Source organism: Natator depressus, chromosome 7 (assembly GCF_965152275.1).
Source record: "Natator depressus isolate rNatDep1 chromosome 7, rNatDep2.hap1, whole genome shotgun sequence".
In the NCBI taxonomy this organism is placed as follows: Eukaryota; Metazoa; Chordata; order Testudines; family Cheloniidae; genus Natator; species Natator depressus.
In genome coordinates, this window is record NC_134240.1 from 14,238,085 (window position 1) to 14,262,445 (window position 24,361).

The window sequence follows — 24,361 nt, forward strand, 5'->3', positions numbered from 1 at the left end:
TCGAAGTTCAGTCTTTGGCTCCACCTTGCTCCATGGAGGAAGTAATCTACCCCAGTCCTATGCCAGCTGAATCAAGATTTGCACACTTCCCACTCCTGCCTGTGCCTTCTGTGTGAGAGGAAGAGTGGCAGCCGCAAGGAGGTGCTTTCCTTTGGATATCCCACCTACTGGAGTAAGCAGGCATCTTCTACTCTTATTCCCATGATCTTGTCCTTAGTACGATCACTTATTGTCTAGGAATGGCACTCCTCAGTTCATTTTACAGAGGTCACCTAGCACATTCAGACAATAATGAATTTGTTAATACCAGCCTAAGCCATATTTCAACCAGTGACCTGGAGCTGACAGGCTCCATAGCCACTTGACCTATGCAGTGCTCTGTATTGTCAGAGATGTTTTAGTATTGAGCGTTTCATGTATATTATTCTCACGAAATGAGAGGAAAAAGTACTAAAACAGTGGCCTCCAACCTTTTTACGCACAAGATCACTTTTTGAACTTAAGATCAACCCAGGATCTACCCCACCCCTTCCCCATGGCCCCGCCCCACTCACTCCATTCCCCCGACCCTCTGTCACTCACTTTCCCCTACCCTCACTCACTTTCACCGGGCTGGGGCAAGGGGTTGGGGTGCAGGAGGGGGTGCAGGCTCTGGGCTGGGGGGTGGGTCCAAGAGGTTCGGAGTGTGGAAGGGGGCTCCAGGCTAAGCCTGGGGCAGGGGGTTGGGGTGTAGGCATGAGGGGTGCAAGCTCTGGGAGGGAGTTCGGGTGCAGAGGTCATATGGTCACATTGCACCTAATCTCATAGAATCCACTGGACATTTTATGAATTTTACTTTTTATTAGTGTCATTTGTGGTTTATAGATCCAAAATCCTTCAGGGATTGTCACAAATCAGTGTAACATTCTCAACTGTGGGATGTGCATTGGCTGAGCCTGGGGCGGGGGGTTGGGGTGCAGGAGTGAGGAGTGCAAGCTCTGGGAGGGAGTTTGGGTGCAGGAGGGGGCTGCAGGCTGGGGCAGGGGGTTGGGGTATAGGAGGGGGTATGGGTGCAGGCTCTGGGCTGGGAGGCACTGACCACAGGCGGCTCCCGGCCGGCAGCGCAGCAGGTCTCAGGCAGGCTCCACTCCCGGAAACGGCTGGCTGCTGGCACATCTCCGCAGCCCCTGGTGGGAGGCGGGCAACGGGTCTCCCTGCGCTGCCCATGCCCACAAGCGCTGCCCCCACAGCTCCCATTGGCCTGTTCTGGAGGCAGTGGCAGTGCGTGGCACCACCTCCTCCCCCAGCAGTCGCAGAGATGTACCAGCAGCCAGCTGCTTCCAGGAGCGGCACGGGGCCAGGGCAGGCAGCCTGCCAGAGCCTTGCTGCATTACCAGACTTTTAGCAGCCCGGAGAATGTGATCGACGGGTTGGTGACCACTGTACTAAAATATTTGCTCATCATGCAAGTGTTGAGTGTTCTGTCCTCCTCCTCATCATCATTACACACACACACACACAAGTTGGATGCGAGTTAAGTCTGCCTAGTCAAAGTAATGACTAACCTTCTAGCGGCAGTTTCACCTAAAGAACCCAAAGCTGTCAACAGACTTCTTAACATTGGGCTCAATTGTGACATTTCTCAGGTGGTGTTTGGTGGGTCACAAGGGGGTGGAGGGCAGAGAGAGGAACTGGGGCCTACAGACAGTATTGCCTCTGACAGGCAGCATGCCTCCTGGATGCAGTCAGAGGCACTATGTGCTTACACCTTCCTAAGAAATAGTGTCATTTTCTCTGGGCTGTTAAACAGCTGTTGCTTTCCACACTGGCAATGGCTACATTTCAGTGACTATTAAAATTATCCCAGTGTACTGTACATAAGGCTAAATTATTCCTCTCACCCTGTGAGTGCACTATAGCGAAAGATAAGAGTTATCCCCTGCAGTGAAACTACGCAGGAGACGGGTATAATCTGTCTCCAAGTAGCAGAGAACTTTTCTTAGGGGAGGGCTTAACACCCCCACACCCGCACACACATACACCCCAAAATTTTCAAAAATGCTAAAATTAGATTCCTAAATGCAAGTGTAGATTCATTCATTCATTCACATACACACAGTATTCCCCTAATCCAAAGAAACTGATTTCAGTAACTTCTATGCATTTTAAAGGAAAACATTATTTATTGTCAAGTGTTTCTTTTCTACAATGTTTTCATAATTAAAAAAAACAAGATACTGATTCTACATTCAAGGCTCAGCTTTAAGAAATTCATGTAATGAGTTTAAAATCTGAGGAAATAACTATATGTCTGGGGAGGGGGGAAAGGATTTCTAAAGTACTTTTCTCAGATATTCTAGCATGTTATCATAGTATTTTTGATGAGTAATTAAATATTATGTTTATGTAGTTTAAAATGTGTCTTTGGAACTTTAAAATCCATGTTAATGTCAATTATAAGTGAAGTGGGTAATCTGTCTTTGTACCGTGGACATTTTTCATTGAAACTAACAAAAAGAATGGCTTGTATTTGAAAGACTATGCCTTTGGGCTTCTGTTCAGATGGTATCAGCTGGAACAATAAGCTGAGAATGCATTTACTGCTTCTTTTCTAATCTCATGAATGGTTCCAAAAATGGGTTGTGTCAGCAGCTGATTCACATAGAAAATCTGTATGAATGTACATATTTTTCCACAGAGAGGACTAGAGCTTGTCATTCCAATTGGTAGAGCTGTTAGAGCAGGAGGCTGGAAGTCGCAATTCTTGGGGTCTCTTTAGTGCTTCCACTGAGTCTGAGTCACCTTGGGAAAGTCACTTAACCACCGTGACTCGGGTTACAATTACTTTTGTGTAAAAATGGGCTTCCTAAAGTACCTCAACTGGACTTTGGATAGGCTGAATGAATTAGTTTTTGTAAAGCACCTTGAGATACTTGTGTGGAATTCACTTCACCTGCATAAATCCTGAGTTTATTGGGCTTATATAGTAACAATGTGATATGTGTGAACTCTTCTCCCCAAACCATGGCCTGTCTGCTGCTCCTGCTAAAAGCTAGAGTAGTAACTGTAGCTCTTCCTCCCCATTGAAAATGTGTTTTGTGGTGATTATAGCTACATAAATGTGGATCTTGTAGACCTTCCGCTGGCTAGTTTCCAAGCCCCTTTCCTCCCACCTGCTGCCCACCTCTCACCAGTCTGTGTGAGGCCAGCACAGAGATCTTTTCTAGTGAATAGGAAGAGTGTGAAGCAATCCTGTGCAGCTTCTCTGCTCACAGCCCCCAGCACCGAGCCTTAGCTGTGCCAATGACTCTGCACTGGCCCTCCACATGTGGGTAAATTTTGCCGATTTAAATGTAAACCATTGCTGTTGTATATTAAACTCTAGTGTCAGAAACATAACCAGAAGGTATACTTTTAAATGGATGGCTCCCACACAAGAACCCAGTTTTAAGAACAGACAAACTCAACAGGCCAGTGAAGGGAAAATGGGGAGTGGTATTGATGATACAGTTAGTGCCACAAACAGTCATACCTTGGTCCATGCTTACATCCCCCATCCCAATGCAGGCTGTGTGCCACTCCCTATCCCCAAAGAGCCACAGTGACACCTCAGGGCCAGTCTGGGGACATGTAGCTGTTTTTAACCCTTTCTACTATAAAAATAAAATGAGGAGCTGGAGAATTTTGCCATAAGAGCTCGATTTCAGTAGGGACTGAGAATTCCTATGTGTTTGTCATGCCCTCATGTCCCACTGGGTTCAACGGGAAATGGGTGAACTCAGCATCTTGCAGCATTAGTCCCTTCCAACCTTAGATAATCCTCCCAATTCAACACAAAGGGCCCCATTTAACACCAAACATGCTTATATTATGAACAGTGGAAGCTATGAAAAATTAGTTTTCCATGGCTTTGCATGCACATTGGCTACCCAAACACTTATTTTCATGAATTGGTCTCCCCAAATTTATTTTTTTAATTATTTGAATCACCAGAGATGGTGTAGTGTCACCATTGTAGTGTCATTGTAGGGCCTCCAATGGGTGGCTGAGTCTCCGGGGTGTGTGTGAATTGTGCAGCTTGTACCTCTAGTGCAGGGGTGGGCAAACTACGGCCCGCGGGCCAGATCCGGCCCCTCAGGGCTTTGGATCTGGCCTGTGGGATTGTCCCCCGTGGTGCCGCGGGCACCACGCCTCAGAACCACGCCTCAGAACGTCCCTGGGGTCTGGGGGCGGGGGGCAGAGGACTCCATGCATTGCCCTTGCCTCCAGGCACTGCTCCCCACCCCCCGCAGCTCCCATTGGCCGGGAACAGGGAACTGTGGCCAATGGGAGCTTTGGGGGAGGTACCTGGAGGCGTGGCAAGGGCAGCGCGTAGAGCCCTGTGCCCCCTGTTCCCCAGGGGCCGCGCAGGGATGTGGTGCCGGCCACTTCCAGGAGCCGTGCTGCATGGGGCCAGGGCAGGCAGGCAGGAAGCCTGCCCTGGTCCCGGTGCACACTGCTGCCACCCCGGAACTGCTTTAGGTAAGCGGCGCCAGGCCGGAGCCCGAACCCCTCCTGCACCCCTGCACCCCTGCCCCCCAACTCCCTGCCCTAAGCCCCCTGCCTGCACCTCGCACCCCAGCTCCCTGCCCTGAGCCCCCTGTCTCATCATGCACCCCAACTCCCTGCCCTGAGCCCCCTGTCACACCCTGCACCCGTCCTGCACCCCAACCCCCTTCCCTGAGCCCCCCATACACCCCACACCCCTCCTCTGCCCCAATCCCTTGCCCTGAGCCTGTTCCTGCACACCGCACCCCTTCCCACACCCCGCACTCCCTCCCGCACCCCAACCCTCTGCCCCAGCCCTGCATACAATTTCCCCAACCAGATGTGGCCCTTGGCCAAAAAATTTTGCCCACCCCTTCTCTAGTGGATCCTCTGAGACTTGTGCAGTTCTCTGGGAATCTGTGGCTTCTGGCCTGGTGGCTGAGCATCTGTGGGGAAAATGCCTCCCTCCCAATGGAAAAACTTCTATGAGGCAAAGGACTTTTTTTTAAGTATTTGGTAAAATTAAACCAATTCCCTAATGCATCTGAGTGACAGTGAGGGGTGTCTTTCACTCTGAACCAAAGGCATTTTCATTGGGGAGGGGAATCTAAATTTGAAATTTTATTTTGACTAATATTAGCTTTCGCAGCAAAACATGAGAAATGTCATGCTTCATGGGGGAAGCTGCATTTGGCAACATATTGAGGAAGAGTGTCTTGTACAATTTGTACTTATGAAGTACAATCACCTGGAACATTGATTCAGTTATGTAGGTGGTAAATTGGTTAGAAAACTCTGAGGTAAACTGAACCCTGCATGATTCAATGTAGCTGGCTTCGGGAGTGCTCTGAGACCACAGACGGAAACCAGAGTTAAAATAAAATGAAACTTCCAGGAGGTCTTTCTAATTAACAATCACATAGGGTTGCACTGAAAAAACCGGCAATCAGACTTTTTTAATATAACCAGTTCATCGCTAATTCCTGATACGTATCTCCTGCAGAACACAAAATGGACTTCCTTCAATGAAGTGAATTGTGATTTAGGAACTTATTTCCACTTTAATTATACGATTGTCAGTAGAGACAGTCTAGTTAAGACTGAGGAAGATATAAGCTATAATTTTTCCAGGTTATTGTTGAGAAGAATTGCAAATATTATTCTAAAAGGAAAAGAAAACCTTTTTACTGAGAAGGAGGATCTGCAGCAGATCCTCAGATGACATAAATCAGCATAGTATCACAGACAACTGCATCAATTTACACCTGCTAAGAATCTGTCCTCTTCCTTTTTTTTATAATGAGAATAACTAATGGTTTAAGTCACTATTATAGAATACTTTAGCATGGTTTGTAACTTGAACCTGAGAAAAGTTACATGTGAATATTCCCAGTGATTTCACAGGGTACGCTCACTGATTTCATATGTATTTCGGTTATTGGGAATACAAAAAGCTCTTTGTTATCATCATCTCCTTAGAATTATGGAAGGGCCTTTGTCATTCTGGAATATTTAAATTTTCCAGAAAATGCAACTCTTTAGCAAAATGTCCGGTCAACAGATTTAATTAGTCATTATAGCCAATTACTTGGGTGATTTCACAGTTCTTTCCAGATTGGTTGCCCATCAGGTTCTGAGGTTCTACGGTACAAAAAATAACTGTCACCTGGGAAGGAGATGATAAGAGGTGACCAATTAAACATGGGATTTTTCACATGATGGTTGGTTTGTCTTCTGTTTACAAAATAGCAGCTATCCATTTCACTGTGAACAACTATACATGTAATTCCCTAAGGGAAAAGCACATACTCTCTTTGCATCTATCAGACTCAAATGAGAAGTGAAATCCTGACCCCGCTGAAGTCAATGGCCGTTTTTCTGTTGACCTTGATAAGGTCAGCATTTTACCTGAGGAGTTTTTTTTTTTTAGCAAATGTAAACTCTGAGATTTAGTTACAGTGGTCACTATTAAAAGACCTGTCAATTGTCATAGACAAGTAAGTGCAACATCCAGTGCCCATTGAAATCAATGGAAAAATTCCCAGTGATTTAAATGGCTTTCGATCAGTCACTAAATAACATTACCTTAGTATTTGCAGTAATCCCTGACTATTTCCCACACTATATATAGGGAAGTGTGTGCTGAGGTAACTATCTGCTTAACTAAAGCAAAACTAACAAGTCTTTAAGACAGGTTTCTGAGAGGCAATTGCGTGTGCACAATGCAGGACTTAGCCATCTATTGCCTAGTTTTTCATTCAATTCTGAGTTTAGTTTGATAATGAAATTGAAATACATTCTAACGCAGTGCTAACAACAACTGGCTGTCTTCCCTGTGGTCCTATCTAATGTAATGACTGGATTACATAACTGTGAATATTGTTCAGGTCCCTCATTTCTATTTCTCAGTTAATAATTAATATGATATTCAAGTGGTGCTCAGTGACTCCCACAACCGTAGTAGCATGGATTTTCCGCATACCACAGATTTTAAAATGGGCAGAAATGTCATATGGTATCCAATCATCCTGTCAGAATGATTTGATCAGACCAGTCTATAAGACTATTTTCTTCCCATGCATTCCCAATCTTAGGCTTTTATACTGCCATCAGTGTCTGAGCCATCTTCCATGTAAAATCAGTAGCAATAGTGAAGTTTCTAGTGGAATTCATGAAGTCTCTGGCATTTGTCCCTTTATGGGGTAAAAACCTTGCTTGGGGGATTTGTTTGTTTGTTTCGGGTGGAGAACTATACTGTGGTAATAATTTTTGACCCCTGTTCTGCATATACAGTTTTGTATCAATGTCTTATCTGCCACTTGTTAGGGTCTGATCTGGGAGATGGTCATCACTGCTTGTGAGATGGTGAGCACTTTAAACTTCCATTGATTTAGCGTGTGATCCACTTTCCATAAAAGTAAATGGAACTGAGGTAAATGGTATCTAGATTGGGCCATTAGGGCAAAACTCTGCTACCAGCTTTGTACAATTAAGGGTGCAGAATTTTGCCTTCTGCCTTCGCTTTGTTAGTGATTAATTTCACAACCATGGTAAAGAATGGGCATAAATGCAATATTTGATCATTGTTGTTTATTTATTTATATAGAATGCAGGGTACTAGGAACTTTACACTCAAGTATGAAGACAAGGTCCCTGTACCAAAGCATTTACAGTATGTGTGTCATATTCTGAACCAACCCCTTTCACAATATGTTGAGCAGTCACTCACAGTCTCACAGAGTTCAGTAGCAACACATTTGTGAGTCATTACTCATCACTGCGAGTAAGGGATTCACAATCTGCCCTGTAAGCATTTTGCAATCTCTGCTTATTTTACTGAAATAGATTAATGGCTAATACTTGTGTTATGGGATCACTTTAATAATCTCAACCTTCTGCTCAGTTCAATGGCAAGAAATAGAAAAGGGTAACAAACTTTGACAAGGCTATTAGATAGAAATAAATTAAGAGAGATAATATGGTAAATAATAAAATGCACCAGAATCATACCAGATGCTGAGCACCTCCAAAGAGGTGCTCAACACCCTCACCCTTCCATTGAATTCATGGCAGAATTGGGTCATGAGTTAGGTTAAATAAGCTCTTAAAATGCTTTAGGGCCTGATTCTGTCTGTAGAATTATGGCTAGAGACTGAACAGATAAATTGCTAGGAATACAGTCTGGTCTGTCTGATCAGCCCTTCTTTTTTTTTCCCATAAGGTTCAGAGGATGGCCAGTGAGCCATTTATCATACAGGCTGAAACACAGGTGCATTTAACCTAAATCTTCCCAGAGAAGACAGATTACCTTTTAGAAGAATTCTGTCACCACAGTCTCTTTTCAATAGCCATGTCAACCACTGCCACAAAGGCTGTACATGAAGGGATCAATGGTAGTTTTATCTGAAATTGCACTCTGTGTGTGTTTCTTCCAACTGACATTCATTTAAATTCTTGCTCGAAGACATCTTTTCTCCCTGTAATAGAAAAAAGATCAGACATTCTAAAAATTGTTTCTTGGGGAACTAAAATTTAAAACATTCACTTGGCTAAGCAGGAAATATTTCTGATTTATGTGTTTAATCAACAGCCAAAGCAAGTAAAGATCTGCTTGTAATTCATAAATTGCAATACTAATATTATCACATAAGCAGCAACATAACTGATTTAATTGCAGAAGAACTAATATGCCCAATGTGGACAAAAGCCACCATATAATTGTGAGTAGTTTGCTCTAAAGAAACCATCCTACAAGTCAATAATGATAGCCCAGAAGTCCTGTAGCCTGTGTCCATATCACTTCTTTATAGAAGGTAAAAGTGTTAATGTTGCACACTTGGCCCACCATATGCACTGCCCCCATCCCACCCCCGTTCATCTCACAGAGCAGTAAAAAGAGGAATGTTGAGAGTCGTATAAGCATAAATACCTGCAATATCATCACTCTGGGTAAAATCTAATTTTTCAAATATTGTTCCATGTACTTTGCAGGTTAGTAAATAAATCAAAGTGAACTGTGTTAGCATTTTGCATGCCAGCAGAGCACCTACATGCACATGTACAAGGGCATCCTTCTCCCTAATCGTTGCAAGGTAGGGATGATGCTGTCAATCCCTGGCCAGCAAAGGTGTTAGATTTAGTGTTTGGATCCCTTATAGATTTTTTTTTAATTAAACATACAGCTTGGGACAGGTTTTTACAGTAAATAATGCAAGGTTGGGATTTCTAAGTGAATACCAGATTGAAATAGGAGTTTGAAACTGAAGAACAGATCGATGGCATGTTTTGGTCAAAATGCATATCTTCAGACACACAAAAGATCTGTCAGATTTCCTCTGAGGTTTGGTAAGGGGTTAGCACTGATTTCCAGGTTTGTGATGAGTTTAGGAGGTCCTTTTCCTGTGTAACTTTGGGTCATCAGACAAATGATGCCAGAGAGCCACTCCTACCTCCTGAGGTGTGGCTCAGGAGGCAGGCTGCCCATTTATATAACCTGATCCTGTTTCCATAAAGTCAATGATAAAAACTCTCATGGACTTCAGTGGGGCAGAATCTGGTTCTAAATTTGTTACTCATTGAAAAATATAACTCCTACTGAAAATTCTGCTTTCAATATTTACATTTTTCTTTCTTACATTCTTCTTTCATAATTCTCCTTTGTGTGTTCTCCTTCCCAAGGTCCATGCCAGCCAAATGAACAAATGCCTTAAGACACTTTCTTCTCTTGCTTCAAAGACAGTTAAGGGCATTTGCTCTCACATGGGCTATACAGCATCAATGAGGAGCTGTCATGAAAACTGTGTATGACTCAGTTTTGGGATAGACCTCTTCCTTAGGGTGACAGGATGTGTGCAGGTTTTGTCATTTGCTCCTGCTGTAGGGGAAGAAAAATCTGCATTTTTACCATCTCCCCAAGCTGGTTTTGATTTACAAGAAGAACAAGGTCAACTCTTCAATGGTTAGAACCCAAAGCCTCATTTTAAGAAATAGAGATTCAATTTATCTCATAAGTCCAGATATGTTCCTACTCTCGATGGATCTGAATCTCTAGTTGACAGCCAAGACCAGCAGCTTCTGTACATTACAGATAATGTAATATGTTGCAATTAAGATGACCTATCTTTATAAAGGGGTGCTGAAGTACTTGTCTCTTCTTTATTTTTCCACCTTGATACTTTTATCTTCTTTGACTTTTCTATGATATTGTCAGTGATTAAAAGGCAGCCTACAGGTCGGTCAGTTTCACTAGCCTATGCAAGAGTAGAAGCAGATATACATTTTCAGTTCTTATCTAATGTTACCAGGATTCATGGGAATTAGTAGGGAACCCGATGCTCAGAATCAGATTAATAGTTGCAAGTCAGTCACTTGTTTAAAATTTGGAGGCCTTGAAGTATATCAAACCCAGAACCTGGAAAATCCAACCTGGACAACAAACTGACTTAAAAATTAAAAATCATATGAGCATGAACAAGGACAGTTTAACTAGCCTCAGTGGAATCTTTCAATCTCCCTGATACTCATGGAAAGAGCAAGTAAATGTGGTTAATCTGCCTAACCAATTATTTGCGTATAGTCATTATCCTTTAATCAAATAATATTATATTATTTACACAGATAGTAAGCATCATGCAATCCTAAATATTGGGTAAAGGCAGGATTGAAGTAGATTCTAAGGGTCCAATTCTGAAAACACGTTAGATTAATGAGAATACTCTGTGAAATCATTGGGAGTATTCACATGTAACTTTTCTCAGGTTCAAGTTACAAACCATGCTAACGTATTCTGTAATAGTGGCTTAAGCCATTAGTTAAAAAAATTACTGTGTCCAGTCCTTTTTAAGAGGACACTAAATATGGGTATTTCAGATATGAATTATTCATTGTTAGGATGAAAGTGCTCTGCAGCCTGCTTCCTGTGACGGTTACCTTCACAAAACTCTCTGCATAGGCCTGATTTCACTGAGAGTATGAGTGTCTTCTACCAGAGGAGTTAGAAATACAGGTTTTCACAAATATGGAGCATTTGAAAAAAGTTAATAACTGAAATGCTTCTCTCAATGGGCGAGACCTGACTTTTAAAGGGTGCTAAATTCTTCATTGCAGAAAACCCAGAAAATCAGCTTCAACTCTGACAAGCCCAACCTCTTTTTGGTTGAATCAGGCCCAAAGTTACCAATTTTTGTCTTTTGCAGTCATGGGCAGTGGGTAACATAGGCAGGGGAAGGCTGTGCCTCTCCAAACATATAAATAACTAGCCATGCAAGGGGAAAGTCCGATGTCTAATCCTACAGCATGTAGTAATACCCATATTTAAGAGCTATGTGCCCGATCAAAAGCCCATTGAAGTCAATAGAAAGGATCTCCTTGATTTGAAGGGTTTTGGATCAATTTTAAAGATTATTATTCTGAGCCTAAGTAACATCCTAATGTATGTATTGGCTTTGCCTAATAACTTATGGTCACTATACAAATAAAACTTCAGCTTTTGCCACTCAGCTGTCCAATATCACTGCTGCCAGGTTGCCATGCTGCTGCTGAAGCATTCTTCTTAAATTCATTCTTCTGAAATATCTGGCTTCTGCTGACTTTAGATGCTGCGGGGAATTACACGTTTCATAAATACCTGCTTAGCACTTTGCAGATGATGGGAGAAAAGAATAGGAGAAGAGAGGGAAATGAAGAATGGTGAATAAGATAAGGCTGGCAGGCCTTTCCAAGAGGTGAAGTTATGATGAGCCTGGTGGTTTCAGTAGCATTATACTTGCTTGATGTCAGCAAAGTGATTATTGCCTGTTGAGTCTGGATAGATATTTCTATAGCCCTAATCTGTCCCTTGTGGATCTTTAGGATAAGAGTAACTCTTAGGGGCCTAATCCAGAGCCTATTGAAGTCAATGGAAGTCTATTACAGAATAATATTTAGATAATACTGTGCTTATATGGCTCTGTATAAATAATAATGATTGACAGAGACTGAAAAAACCATGCACATTGAGTTGCAATAAACAAGGCAAACTTTGTGGAAACTTTTTACATTTTCTGACCATGTTGCTAGACACCTATAACTGTAAATTAATTGCAGATGGTAGTACTGTTAACACACTCTCCAGGGAAAACTACTGTTTTTTTCTTACTTTCAAGTTTGAAGCAGTTTTAAAGGACTATTTAATTTGGAAAAAAAATGTACTCAGCAATTGACATTTGATTCTCCGCTAAAGTAATACATGCATTTATGGAAAATGTTGCTTTAGTTAACATCGTTCCTGGCAACTAATTAGAAAATGTGTTGGTGGGTATATTTTAGAACAAAAAGTATGCTGAGCAAAGCTTCATTTAATTTGAACTTCTCATCTTGAAAGAACGTTTTTAACCAAACTGCTGAAAGTGGTTGATGAAGACATGTTTTCTTTCAACGCAGTTAGAGAGCCTTCAAAGGCCTACAATGAGCTTTTTCCCTTGTTTTAATGTGGCTACATCTACAAAGAAAACTTGTGAAGCAGTGGAAGTCATTCCTACTTTTTGAACTCTCTCTAACTAATTTCAAAGTGCTGAAATAATTGTTCCTGTTAACTTCCACCACGTGAGCCTCATGTTAAGGGGCAAAATGTATAGGTTAGAAGAGTACTTTCAGCAAAATGGACCATGAGGCCCACTTAATCAATGAGTCACAGTTTAAACAGTAAGCTTAAGGATCTGATTTATTTAAAATACATTTGTCTTACATAGGTATTTGTCTGTTTTAATGTAAATCCTTAGCTTGAAAGTAAAAGGGATTACTTACTGGAGTATGGTTTCAGAATTAAGAAGGGTGTATTTACAGCTATTAAAATGCAGGTGGAGCGGTGTATGTAGGTACTTAGTGGACTGTTGGCACTTTCATATCATCATTAAGAGACACCGTCAGTTTTGAGAGCTACCCACATGAACCTCAAAATTGGAAACAGAAGTGACATAGATCCTCATTCAGTAAAGCCGCATTAACATCCCCCTCCCCACGAGTGTGCACAAAGCTGATATTAGACTCACTGGCATCATCCAAAGGTCACTTCTTTGGAAGCTGAAATCCAAAATTCTTTTCAAGTGATCAGCAAACTAAATTTATGCCATGAAGGAAGCTCATACAAAAAGAGAAAGGGTAGCATTTGGAAGCCAGAGAGAGAGAATTAGACAAAACTCAAAATTAGAGCCATTTGAACACTGGATAAAATTAAAATGCATTATTCATGAAATACATTATCTGATAAATAGCTTCCAACTAGCTCTATGCGAAATAAAGATCTATGATCCATCCCCTTAGGAGCATTATGCCAGTACTTAATAGCACTTATCTAGCACTTTTCATCCACAGACCTCAAAGGGTTTTCCAGCATACATCTGGGGAAACAAATACTGAGAGGGTAATTGACTTACCAACTGTAACAAAGCAGGTCAGTGGCAAAGCTAGGAGGAAAACCCAGGTTTCCTGACATACTGTTTGTGCCCTATGGACTAGGCAGCACTGCCTCCTGAATTCAGTCCTATTCTGCACTTAAAGGAGTCCCATCAGACTCTCTTGTTCACCCTTGAACTTGCCTCATGCCTTTTTTAAATCGAATAATCACCTTTTAAATAAATTTGCTCCATCTGTTCTGCCCCCTGAGCCACACTTGGCTCTTTTCAGCCACGGTCTCAGCTCATGTTGCCCCCGGATGCCTTTTCCAGCAGACTCAAGAGCTTCATTCTCCTGTCTGTACAGCTTTGGCTTCTGTTGAAAAAGTGAAACAATGAACACTGACACACAAGGTTTTTTTTTTTTTCCAACATATTTTTTTTAATTCTAAAAAAATTAATTGAAATACACAATCATTTTCCCTTTTTGGTTTCAAAAATGTGATATTTTTAATAATGTTCCTTTCATCCCTTTCTTTGAGTTCTGAAAACCAAAAATAAAATATAAGATTATCAGCTTTTTGGGGCTTTTGTGTAGAGCAGGGGTGCTGCGGGCTGGGTTAGGTGGGGGGAGGGATGTATGCTGTGGCTGGAGTGAGTGGGTGGGATTCTCTTTTGGGGGCTGGAGAATATTTTTTGTTCTTTGCATTTGTTTCTTTATGTCTATTTGGAAGTTTTAATGCATGCCCAGGGCATCTTCAGCTTTCAGAAAAACACTTCTAGCTCTGTTCTTAAGACTTGAAGTGGATAATAGCACCAAGTGCTTCCTTTGAAACAGCTGGTGCTGGCCTCTGCTGGATTTAAGATATTGCACAAGATGGACCGTTGGTCCAATCCAGTATGGCAATCTCTATGTTCCAATATACAGTTCACGTCACACGTACATTGATATGTGGCAGTATACAAGTAAAGACATGCGCTGGGGCTTATAGTGGATTGCAGATTGAACATGAGTCAAAAGTGTGATGCAGTCACTAAAAAGGCTAACGTCATTCTGGAGTGTATTAACTGGAGTATCGTATGTAAGACATGGGAGGTTATTGCCCCACTCTACTCAGCACTCGTGAGGCCTCAGCTGGAGTATTATGTCTAATTTGGGTTGCCACACTTTAAAAAAGATGTGGACAAATTGGAGAGTCCAGAGAAAAGCAACAAAAATGATAAAAGGTTTAGAAAAGCTGACCTGTTAACATTCAGTTCTCCAGATGCCCCGTGCTGTGCAAGCAAGGTATAACACTGCATGGTGCAGGAATTCTTTTGCAAAGGAGAGAAAGTTTACAGGACTTCTCAAACCATGATTGTACAGGCCAGTGCTGCCGGACATGCCATGAAATGAGAGTGCAATGAAAACATCCAGGTAGTAGGTTTTCAATAAGCAGAAAATTCACCCTGATTTTTGGTAAATTTTGTACCCTTATTTTAGAAGCCACAAAGTGTCTTACAGAAAAATCAAAGAAAGCAAGTCAAATTTTGTAATAACACTGTTTTGCAGTATTAAGTAATTGACTCTAGACTTTTGGGTGTAGCATGTGCACCACATGCTGCAAGAGTTGTTCCGGTGAGCACTGACTATCAAAGGGCAGATTCACATAAAACCTACACGTGCTCCTAGTGTGTAAATTAAAGTTGCTCTCAGGTAAAGACACAGAAAACTCAAGTAAATGATGCATGCAGTATTTATGAATTGGGCCCTAAGAGATTTCTGTCAATTGAACTCCCTCTGTAACTGGCAATGGACTGTGTACTGTTCAAAATGCAAATAATTGATACAGACTTAAAAGAATATTATGCTATCTTAAAAAAAAACCCTTCATGCCTGATTGTCTTTCCAGAATCAATATTATGGATGATGGAAGCCTCCGAATTGTCAATGTCACTAAGGCAGATGCTGGAAGTTATTCATGTATAGCAACAAACCACTTTGGTACGGCTAGCAGCACTGGAAGTTTGGTGGTGAAAGGTAACAGCCCTTATTACACAATACTGATACCTCCTCCTTCATCTCTGATAGAGAAAGAAGAAGCCACACATGTTCCACACTTCTTAATGTCTCCGATCCTGCGTGGTACTGACTCCCAGCAGCTCCCACGAGTCAATGGGAGCAGTTGCTACACATTCCCTTCTGCTGTATGGCTCTGTGGAGTATACAGAGATTGCTGATTTTCAAATATCAAAGCTTACCTAATGCCGTTCAGTATCAGTGAGGCCAAAGATATGTTAACAGTAAAATCTGTTTGATGTCTTGAATAATATTTATTGCAAGTTGGTACTATGTTTTGTGATATATATAAGATTAAACTGAATGAAATATAGGAACATAAGAATTGCTGCCTGGATCAGACGAATGTTCCATTAAGTCCACTGTCCTGTCTCTGACAGTCACCAGCACTAGACCCTTCAGAAGAAGTTGCCTCCCTAATGACTAATTATGAACAGTTATGCACTATTGCCCTGATCCAGCAAAGTTTTTGAACTACATGCTTAACTTGAAACCCATTAAAGCAGGGGCGGGCAAACTTTTTGGCCTGAGGCCACATCAGGTTTCCAAATTGTATGGAGGGCCAGTTAGGGGAGGCTGTGTCTCCCCAAACAGCCAGGTGTGGCCCGGCCCCCGGCTCCTATCCGACCCCCCCACTTCTCGCCCCCTGATGGCTCCCCCGGGACTCCTGCCCCATCCACCACCCCCTGCTCCCTACCCCCTGACCCCCCGACCCCTATGCACACCCCCACCCCCGATCACCACCCCGAACTCCCCTGCCCCCTATCCACACCCCGCCCCCACCACCACCTTACCGCGCTGCCTGGAGCACCGGTGGCTGGAGGCACTACAGCCGTGCCGCCCAGAGCACCGGGTCAGGCCACGGCTCTGCAACTGCGCTGCCCAGCTGCCCAGAGCGTGGCGCAGCGCACTGAGGTGGAGGCAGAGGGGGAACAGCAGGGGAGGGGCCGGGGGCAAGCCTCCCGGGCCAGGCGCTCAGGGGCCAGCCCACCTCTGCATTAAAGTCAGAATATCCATGGAGGAAGTTTTTTTACCCTAGGCAGTTAATGGCTAGTTGATGTCCTTTAAAAATGTTTATCTAATCTAATGAAACTGCAGATGTCTAATTCTTTTAAAAGTCCTGGTAAACTCTTAATACATGCAGGCTTACAAAATAATATGCAACTTTTGCCCGTGCAATACAGCTTTTTATTTTCCAAAATATAATCAGTGTGATTTAACACGATTTATTAATTCTTGCCACTGGGTGATATTCTTTATACATCCCACGAATCCCAAGTGTATGCCCAGAAATTCTCTCTCAACAAATTTTTAAAAAAAGTAAACATAAAATGTTTGATCAAAGGATTTAAAGTTCAAATCTGTTAAATGCAGTGACACTGACAAATGTTTTAAAGTTATGCACTGTTATGAGAAGTTGCATGTCTGATGAATTATTATAGGCAACAGGTATATAGATTATTACACTGATAAACACTCTCCATCTCTCTCTTATTTGTGGAAAATGCTATGCTGGATAACAGATCAGGAGAGATTGATTTATTATTTTGTAATCAATCACAGAGCTCTAATGCTGTCAGTTTTAATTCTCCCATATATTGGCATTGATGGACAGTATTGGTTTAGAGGCTCTCCCTATCAATTATTTCTATAGTATACAGAGACTTCTTAAAAATGCTTTTAATGCAAGTTTAAACGGGTGCTTTTTATAATCAGAGTGGGTTTAAGCAATGAATCCCAGGACAGCTGGCCCTAAGAAACACAGTGATCCCCCATGTTGCTTTACCTGCTACAAACCTATGTGTCAGGTTTCAGAGTAACAGCCGTGTTAGTCTGTATTCGAAAAAAGAAAAGGAGTACTCGTGGCACCTTAGTCTCTAAGGTGCCACAAGTACGCTTTTTCTTTTTGCAGACCTATGTGTGTGTGTGTGATGCAGCACCAGCATGTTCATGGAGCAAAATCGTCCCTAAAATGCTGGGTGTGCACCTGTGTGTGAGAATAGGAACTTTCCCAATTATATTATTAGATCTTCTCTCTATCTTTAATTTTACATGCTTCTCTTTATATTAGAAAAGTTTTTAGGTATATTGGGGCGATCTTCAGCTGGTGTAAATTGACATAGCTCCAGTGAAGTCAATGGGCTTCATGGAATAACACCAGCTGAAAATCTGTCCCTTTGTGTTTTGTGCTTGATACCCTTCACTTTTTCCCCTTGGAACCTCTAGATGTTCAGTGTAACATTCTGTCACTTCTGCGATACCATCTCAAAATTCAGCAGTCCTTTCCCAGGTAGAACTCCCATTGATGAGGCTGGTACATATTTAGGAATTGAAGAGTCAGGCCCCACAGTAGGACAGCACCTGCATAATGCATATTTCTTCTCTTTCGTTCATGTACCTTTGTGCAATTTTTATTTTAAAATGAAGGCTCTAGGGGGACTATATTATGTCTTAGAAATAAATTGGACTTAACATAGTCACTTCCAGTTTGTGCAGCTTGTACAGCATGTGCCTCAGCAGATATTAGTCTCTTTGAACAGGAAGTCCCTAAGGTTAGCAGTAGGTCTGTGTTTAAGATGACTCTGGCTGTCAGAGTCATGTTAAACATTAATCCCTGTTTTCCTCAAGCTGAGGCATAACAAATAAGTGTGATTGAAATTCTGGAAGTTCCCAAGAACAGGACAGCAGGAATAGTCTTGCCCAAGGTTCTGAGCACCTCCTGTAAGGGGCAGAAGGCTTTGTGCCCCACCACTGAAGTCAGCGGGAGCTTAACACTTCAGCAGGCACAGGAGATAGCCCTGAGTGACCTCTGCTCCTTTTGATTTTAATAGAAGCTGAGGGTGCTCAGCCCCTTGTAGATTTGGGTCCCAATAGCTTTTCCTTAAGGAAAAGTCTAACTGTGAATCCTTTGTAAATTAATGTACTAATTTAAATACATTATTATTGCATGGAAAACATAAACAACAGAATATAACAACCGACCTTTTATTGGCACACAGGGATACAGTTCTTAAGTCCATTATGTTAGTACAAGAAAGCAGATAGGCTAGGAATATGACTGGGTGGCGCAATGGCCCTTCCATGAACTATGACGAAGTTGCACTCACTTATATCAGCAGTGAAATTGACCCTGGGCTCAGATCTTAAAGATGGTAGCACCAAATAAGTGTGAATCCCAGTGTGTGTGAACCCTCATTTGTGCACATCTCAAAACCACCATACAATTTGACACAACTAACCCTGGCGTCAATCTCAGGTCAGGAGAGGGGCAGGGCTAGACTTGAGACATTTGTCAGGCATTGTGGTGGCTATATGTGAGAACAACGCTTGCCCAAAGCATAGCCAGGTCAAGTGGGACACAGAATTTTCTTGGGGGCCAGTCCAAGACTGTGGAATGAACTCTCCCAAGAACAAAGGACCATCATAAACCTCACCACTTCTGCTCCTAGTGCAAGGTTCATTTCTTTGCCTTTGCCTTCTCTAAAATAATGTTGCCCCTTTTCGACCAAAGCAGCTGGTCAAAGTTCAGGGCCTTAAAGATGTTTCAGTTGCAAGTAGAAATCGATGGAGTCTGATATTTTCTTTGATGCAGTTTTGGTTATTTATAAGGAAGGTTCAAAGTCCTGTGTCTCTGAATGCAGAAGGAGCCAATAACAAAAGGAGCAGTTTCTTAGTTTATCATAAAAAGAAAAAAGAAAAAAGAAAAGGAGTACTTGTGGCACCTTAGAGACTAACCAGTTTATTTGAGCATGAGGTTAGTCTCTAAGGTGCCACAAGTACTCCTTTTCTTTTTTCTTTTTTCTTTTTACGAATACAGACTAACACGGCTGTTACTCTGAAACCTGTTAGTTTATCATGCCAACAGTAGATCTTAGCTTTGTCCATGGTCACACTGTGCTTACAGGCTCCTGCTTGGCTTTCTTGCCTCTTCTGTCTCTGTTCTTGTCTGGTCTCAGTTTCTGTGTGATATCTTTTCCCCCTTCCCCTCCCCCCAGACATCCCCACCCAAAACAATACTCAGTCAAAAGCTCTTGGGTGGGTTCACACACATCTTTTGTCTGACACAGGGGCTTATGGTAACAGTTATGTTAATTGAAGGGTGGTTTCACACCTATCCGTCTCGGTGGGGTTTTAATTCGACCCATAACAATAAACAGGGCAATATGTATATTTATCAAAAACAACCAACCCCCCTACCAAAACAAGACACTCCACTATATGTGCTTCACCCCCCGGGGAGCAGATGAGAGAACAATCCATGACAGATGTCAGTCACGTTGCTCCATGCACTAGTAGAAGGTGCCCAGATACTACGGTAATGAGAGTGGTATTAGAACCTATATACATAGGTGCTGGAACCAGCGCTGCTGGGGGCACCACCACACTCCCTGGCTTGAAGTGGGGTTTTCATGATATACAGGGTTTCCAGTTTGGTTCAATGGCTCTCAGCACCCCGACTATACAAATTGTTCCAGCACTCCTGCCTCTAGAAATATAGAAGCACACTTTCCTCACCTCTGTGGGAATTGTAACATACTGTTTTAAATAATAATAATAATTAAGAGCTCTGTGTTTGAGGACCAATTTGACTCTAGTCAGCCCTAATGAGGGGTTACATAGATGTAAATGGAGGCAGAATTTGCCCTTAAGTTATGTCTACACTGCAGCTGCGCACATACTTCTCCGCATGGGTAGACAGACACGAGCTAGCTTGCTAAAACTAGCCGTGTGGCTGCAGCGGCATGTGCTGTCGTTCGGGCTAGCCACCCAAGTTCAAACCCGCCCAGCCCTCTGGGTACATACTTGGTGGATAGTCCAAGCCACACGCCATGGCCATACTGCTATTTTTAGCATAAGCTAGCAGAGCTAGCACATGTCTGTCTGTCTGCCTGCGCTGGGAAGCATGCTCCCAGCTGGTGTCCAGACAAACCCTTAGGGACTGATTCTGATCTTACGTGATGTATATCAGAACTAACTCTATTGAAGTCAAGAGGGTTACACAGGTGTAAAACCAGCATAAGTAAGATAAGACCCATACCCTGGGTCTTTAGTTTAAATATAATTGATACAAGGTCTGATTTTCAGAAATGCTAAGACCCATATTTCCAATTGAAGTCAGGTGCACCTCCACAAATCAGGCCCTGACTGTACATCCATAAAAGGTTAATATTTAAAAATATTACTTTGTTTAGCTGATGCTGTTGAAAAGTAGTAATTTTGTAATTTAAGAATTATCTAATTCTTCCTTCTTATTATTATTAGAGACAGCCTGTTTGCTACTTAGTGCAAGTGTATATATTGCATCTGGTCATTGTTTATTGGTCACATGGTTTAAGTATCGCTTCACATTGTGTTAAGGTTATAAGAGATTAGCAAGTATTATTTTTTCATCGTCAGTGCTCATTAGCAACTTGATCCTATTAACATTAATAGGACCTACACATATGTAATAGTTGGGGGGGAAATATTTCTGAATGCCATATTTTAATTCAATTTTGTGGTCTACAAAAGGGCTAATTTGTCAGCTGATGTGTTCTCTGACCTTAAGATATGTTTTTATTCTTTTTGATCTCATCATATGTCATTCATTAAAAAACCGTGAAGGTCATACATCAGAAGACATCTTTTCTAACCTTTCTGGTTTCTTCCATTAACAATAAGCATTTCTCTTTTTTAAATCCTATTTCCTTCTTTCCTCCTCCCCCACCAAATTTGAAGAGAGATGCCAATAGTGTCACATATAGGGTGAGCAAGGACGGAGGATTTGGAGGGGGAGGGGAGGAAGGATAATATCTGTTACACCAGATACATGGAGGCTTAAAATAATCTCTGGTAAACAACCAGAGAGATGAATAAATATTTGTATTATGCATCAGTAGATGTCTTAAAAATATAACATTCTGACAGGTGCCCATAGGGCTGTTTATTAACATGCCATTGTCAGAAATTCTGAACTTCAGTGGTTTCCCAGACCAATCAGAATACATTTTTGGTTTGTTCTGTTAGTTCAAAGTGAAAACTGTCCTGGCTTTTGAGACTCAAATTCTTGCAAACCTTGCATGTACAATTTGACCTTTACATTAAAAACCAGGGATTGCATCTATACGGATAGGGAACAATTCAGCGATATTATTAGGAGATGTGTAGAACACCGGTTGTGTTTACATGCAGCATATACATATTAATTTTCAGTCATTTTTCCATTTTTGCTGTACCTGAGGCTAAATGTTCCAATTCTTCCATGACATAAAAAGACTTAGTACTAGAGTGTTTACATGACGAATAGAGTAAACAGTGTTAGGCATATACTGTCGAATGCTGGCTTATTTGTACTTTAATGCAGTCACATAAGTGGCTTTTTATAGAGGCAGCTCTGAGCTGCTGGAGGACTAATTCAGATTTTAATGGCAACGCTGAATACATTAACTATAGAGAGACTCTGGGAAAGGGAGCTTCTCTAGCTACTACAGTAGCAACTTATTTCCAATGAGGTAGCTCCCCTGCGCACCACAACTACCAATCCTGACTCCTGTCTTCTGCCTCTTTCAACTTCACATTATCAGAGTGGGTGCAAGCAGCCTGCTGGAATGGTTCCCGTGAGCCTTGCATTGTCAATGGCTAAGGGAGGACCAGCTTCCTTCATCTTCCCTGAAGTGTTATTTTGTGTCTTGTTTATGTGCACAAGTCGGATACCATTTTCTTGCAGAATGGCTTAATTACCAACAGTTCCCTTCTCACTGGGATAGCAATAACTAATACACAAATGAAGTTTCTCTGGCAGGCAGGGGTTCAGGAGGGAGCCGTGTAAACAAGCTAATAATAACATAAATGCAAATGATATTGCTACTGCTCCCTTCCCAAAATAAGACAATCCTTCCCATACAGCTTGGTGCTTATGAGTTACACTAAATACTTATGTGAGTTTGTGGCAAAATTACTTTGACGTACATGATCCTCTTAATATGATTTAGTCTTGTAGCTTTGGAGAAATGGAATGATCATATCAGTTCTTAACACTCAAACTATGTAAACACATGCAGTGTATATCTGTTTTGGTATAGCCCTCTGTATCATATCAAATCGCTTCTGAGTCTGAAACAATATTGGTTTGATTGTCTGGCCAAGTTTGGTGGTATATGGCTTCACAGCAGAGGCCTTTTCACTGTTCTAGCTGGAAATAGTGATGCTGCAAGTATTATTGTTCTAATGGTTCATAAACTGTGATTACGTTGGGGAGATAGGGTCAGGTTCCTCACTGTACTGCACCTCGTACTACTCAGTGTATGTAAAACACTACACGTTCCCAATGGTAATGATTTGCATCCACTTTTCCCTGGTGTAAATAGCTAGATAAAGTTCAGGACAGGGGAGAATCTATGGGGTTTGTAAGTAACAGTCTGGTGGGAGTGGCTTTATCACTTTCTGGTGTCCGATATCACAGTAGGTAGGGGATAAAGTCAGTATGTTTTGTAGACTGATAATCCAGAGCAGATTATAACAATGGTTCCAGTACTTACATGCAACTAGGGCAAGGACAAGTTCTAATTACCTTATTTACCTGTTTCATTTTAGGAGTAGGTTTCCAGCTACCATCATGCCAGCGCTCAAAGCAGTGAATGGCTTAACAGATTTAAACCGTTGTTTATTTTTGTTTGTGTCTCAGACTAGCTTGCATCCATCTCATATTGGCTGCTTTCGTTTTCAGCTATTTACCTCCACACAGGAGTAGTGAGCAACGATATTGCCAATAGGTGTATTCCCACCCTGGAATAGACTGAGATAGAGGTCTTTGTCAACAGCCTCAGCTTTCTCCAGCAGCTCGGGTTTGGATTCTTTTCTTCCACCTGCAGCAAGAACATTACTTTGCGGATACACTGATTTAATGACCTATTTTTAAAATCATGTGGTTTGGCAAAATTCAGCAAATTCCTCTGAGGAATATTTACCTCCATGGTCTGAGAGCTTTTCAGGGATTCCGTATCTGACAATTCATGGATTATTGTAATACCTTTGGTAATGTTCAGACTTGTAGTTCAAAGAGCATTGTATTAATCAGTATTGATACAGACTTTATTATCCCACATAAACCATATCCCTGGTCTGGAATGGTCTTACAGACATTAACTTGCAATCTATGACTCTTTTGTATTTCACATGCACCTTTTGTTTGAACACTTTGAAGTAAGTGGTCAACTTGCTGCCATGTGCCAGGCCGAGAGAATATGTCCCTGCCTCGCATTTTATACGTCCCTGCCTCGTATTATACCCATAGGACCAGTGTGGATTTGCACTATTATATCTTGTTTTAGTGGATGTGAAATAACTATTTTCTCACCTTCAAAAATTAAGAATATGCCATCCAAGACGGAGCTGAAAAGAACTTAACTGTCTTGTTCCAAAACTTTGCTACACTAGAAAAATATTGCTTTCTAATGTCTGGCCATCTATCCAATATTGCATGTTTCAGAAATTTTGTTCTGAAAGTGATTGGCGCTGGAGAATTTAGTGTTTCTTCAAGTGATTTAATTTTTCTATAATAGGGTGATTGGGCCAATACTAATGATCACACTTGCAATCAGATGTAATTTCTTTTCTGCGTGTGCATAATGCTCTTCAGATTGGTCTGAGTGACTTTGTTACATTCAGTAGTAATCAGCCTTTCTGAGGCTCTATTGCACCAAGGCCGTTCATAGAAGCATCTGCTTTGCAAGGTCAACTTTTCAAATAAAAACTCAGGAAAACACTGAACCGGGTTGGATTGCGAAAAGGTCCATCATATTATGGAAAACAGTGTCATGTTCTTTATCTTAAATGGAATTCATTGACTTGTTTTAGTATGGCCATGGGGGTGCATTAATTTCAAACAGTCTGGTGCAAACTTTGCCAGCCACAGTAGTTAACTACAAGAACATGATGTAACTCTGCT

The 24,361-nt window shown here is 41.8% G+C and overlaps 1 protein-coding gene across 7 annotated transcripts in view; it reads left to right on the forward strand.

The window, feature by feature from the left end:
• The window catches only part of CNTN4 (contactin 4), a 632,904-nt gene that overhangs the window by 552,024 nt on the left and 56,519 nt on the right, over window positions 1–24,361 (forward strand). For all 7 annotated transcript variants that reach the window (XM_074957521.1, XM_074957515.1, XM_074957517.1 and 4 more), the window contains one exon: window positions 15,269–15,396. In XM_074957521.1, the coding sequence (XP_074813622.1) occupies window positions 15,269–15,396 (128 nt within the window). The remainder of the gene's footprint in view (window positions 1–15,268; window positions 15,397–24,361) is intronic.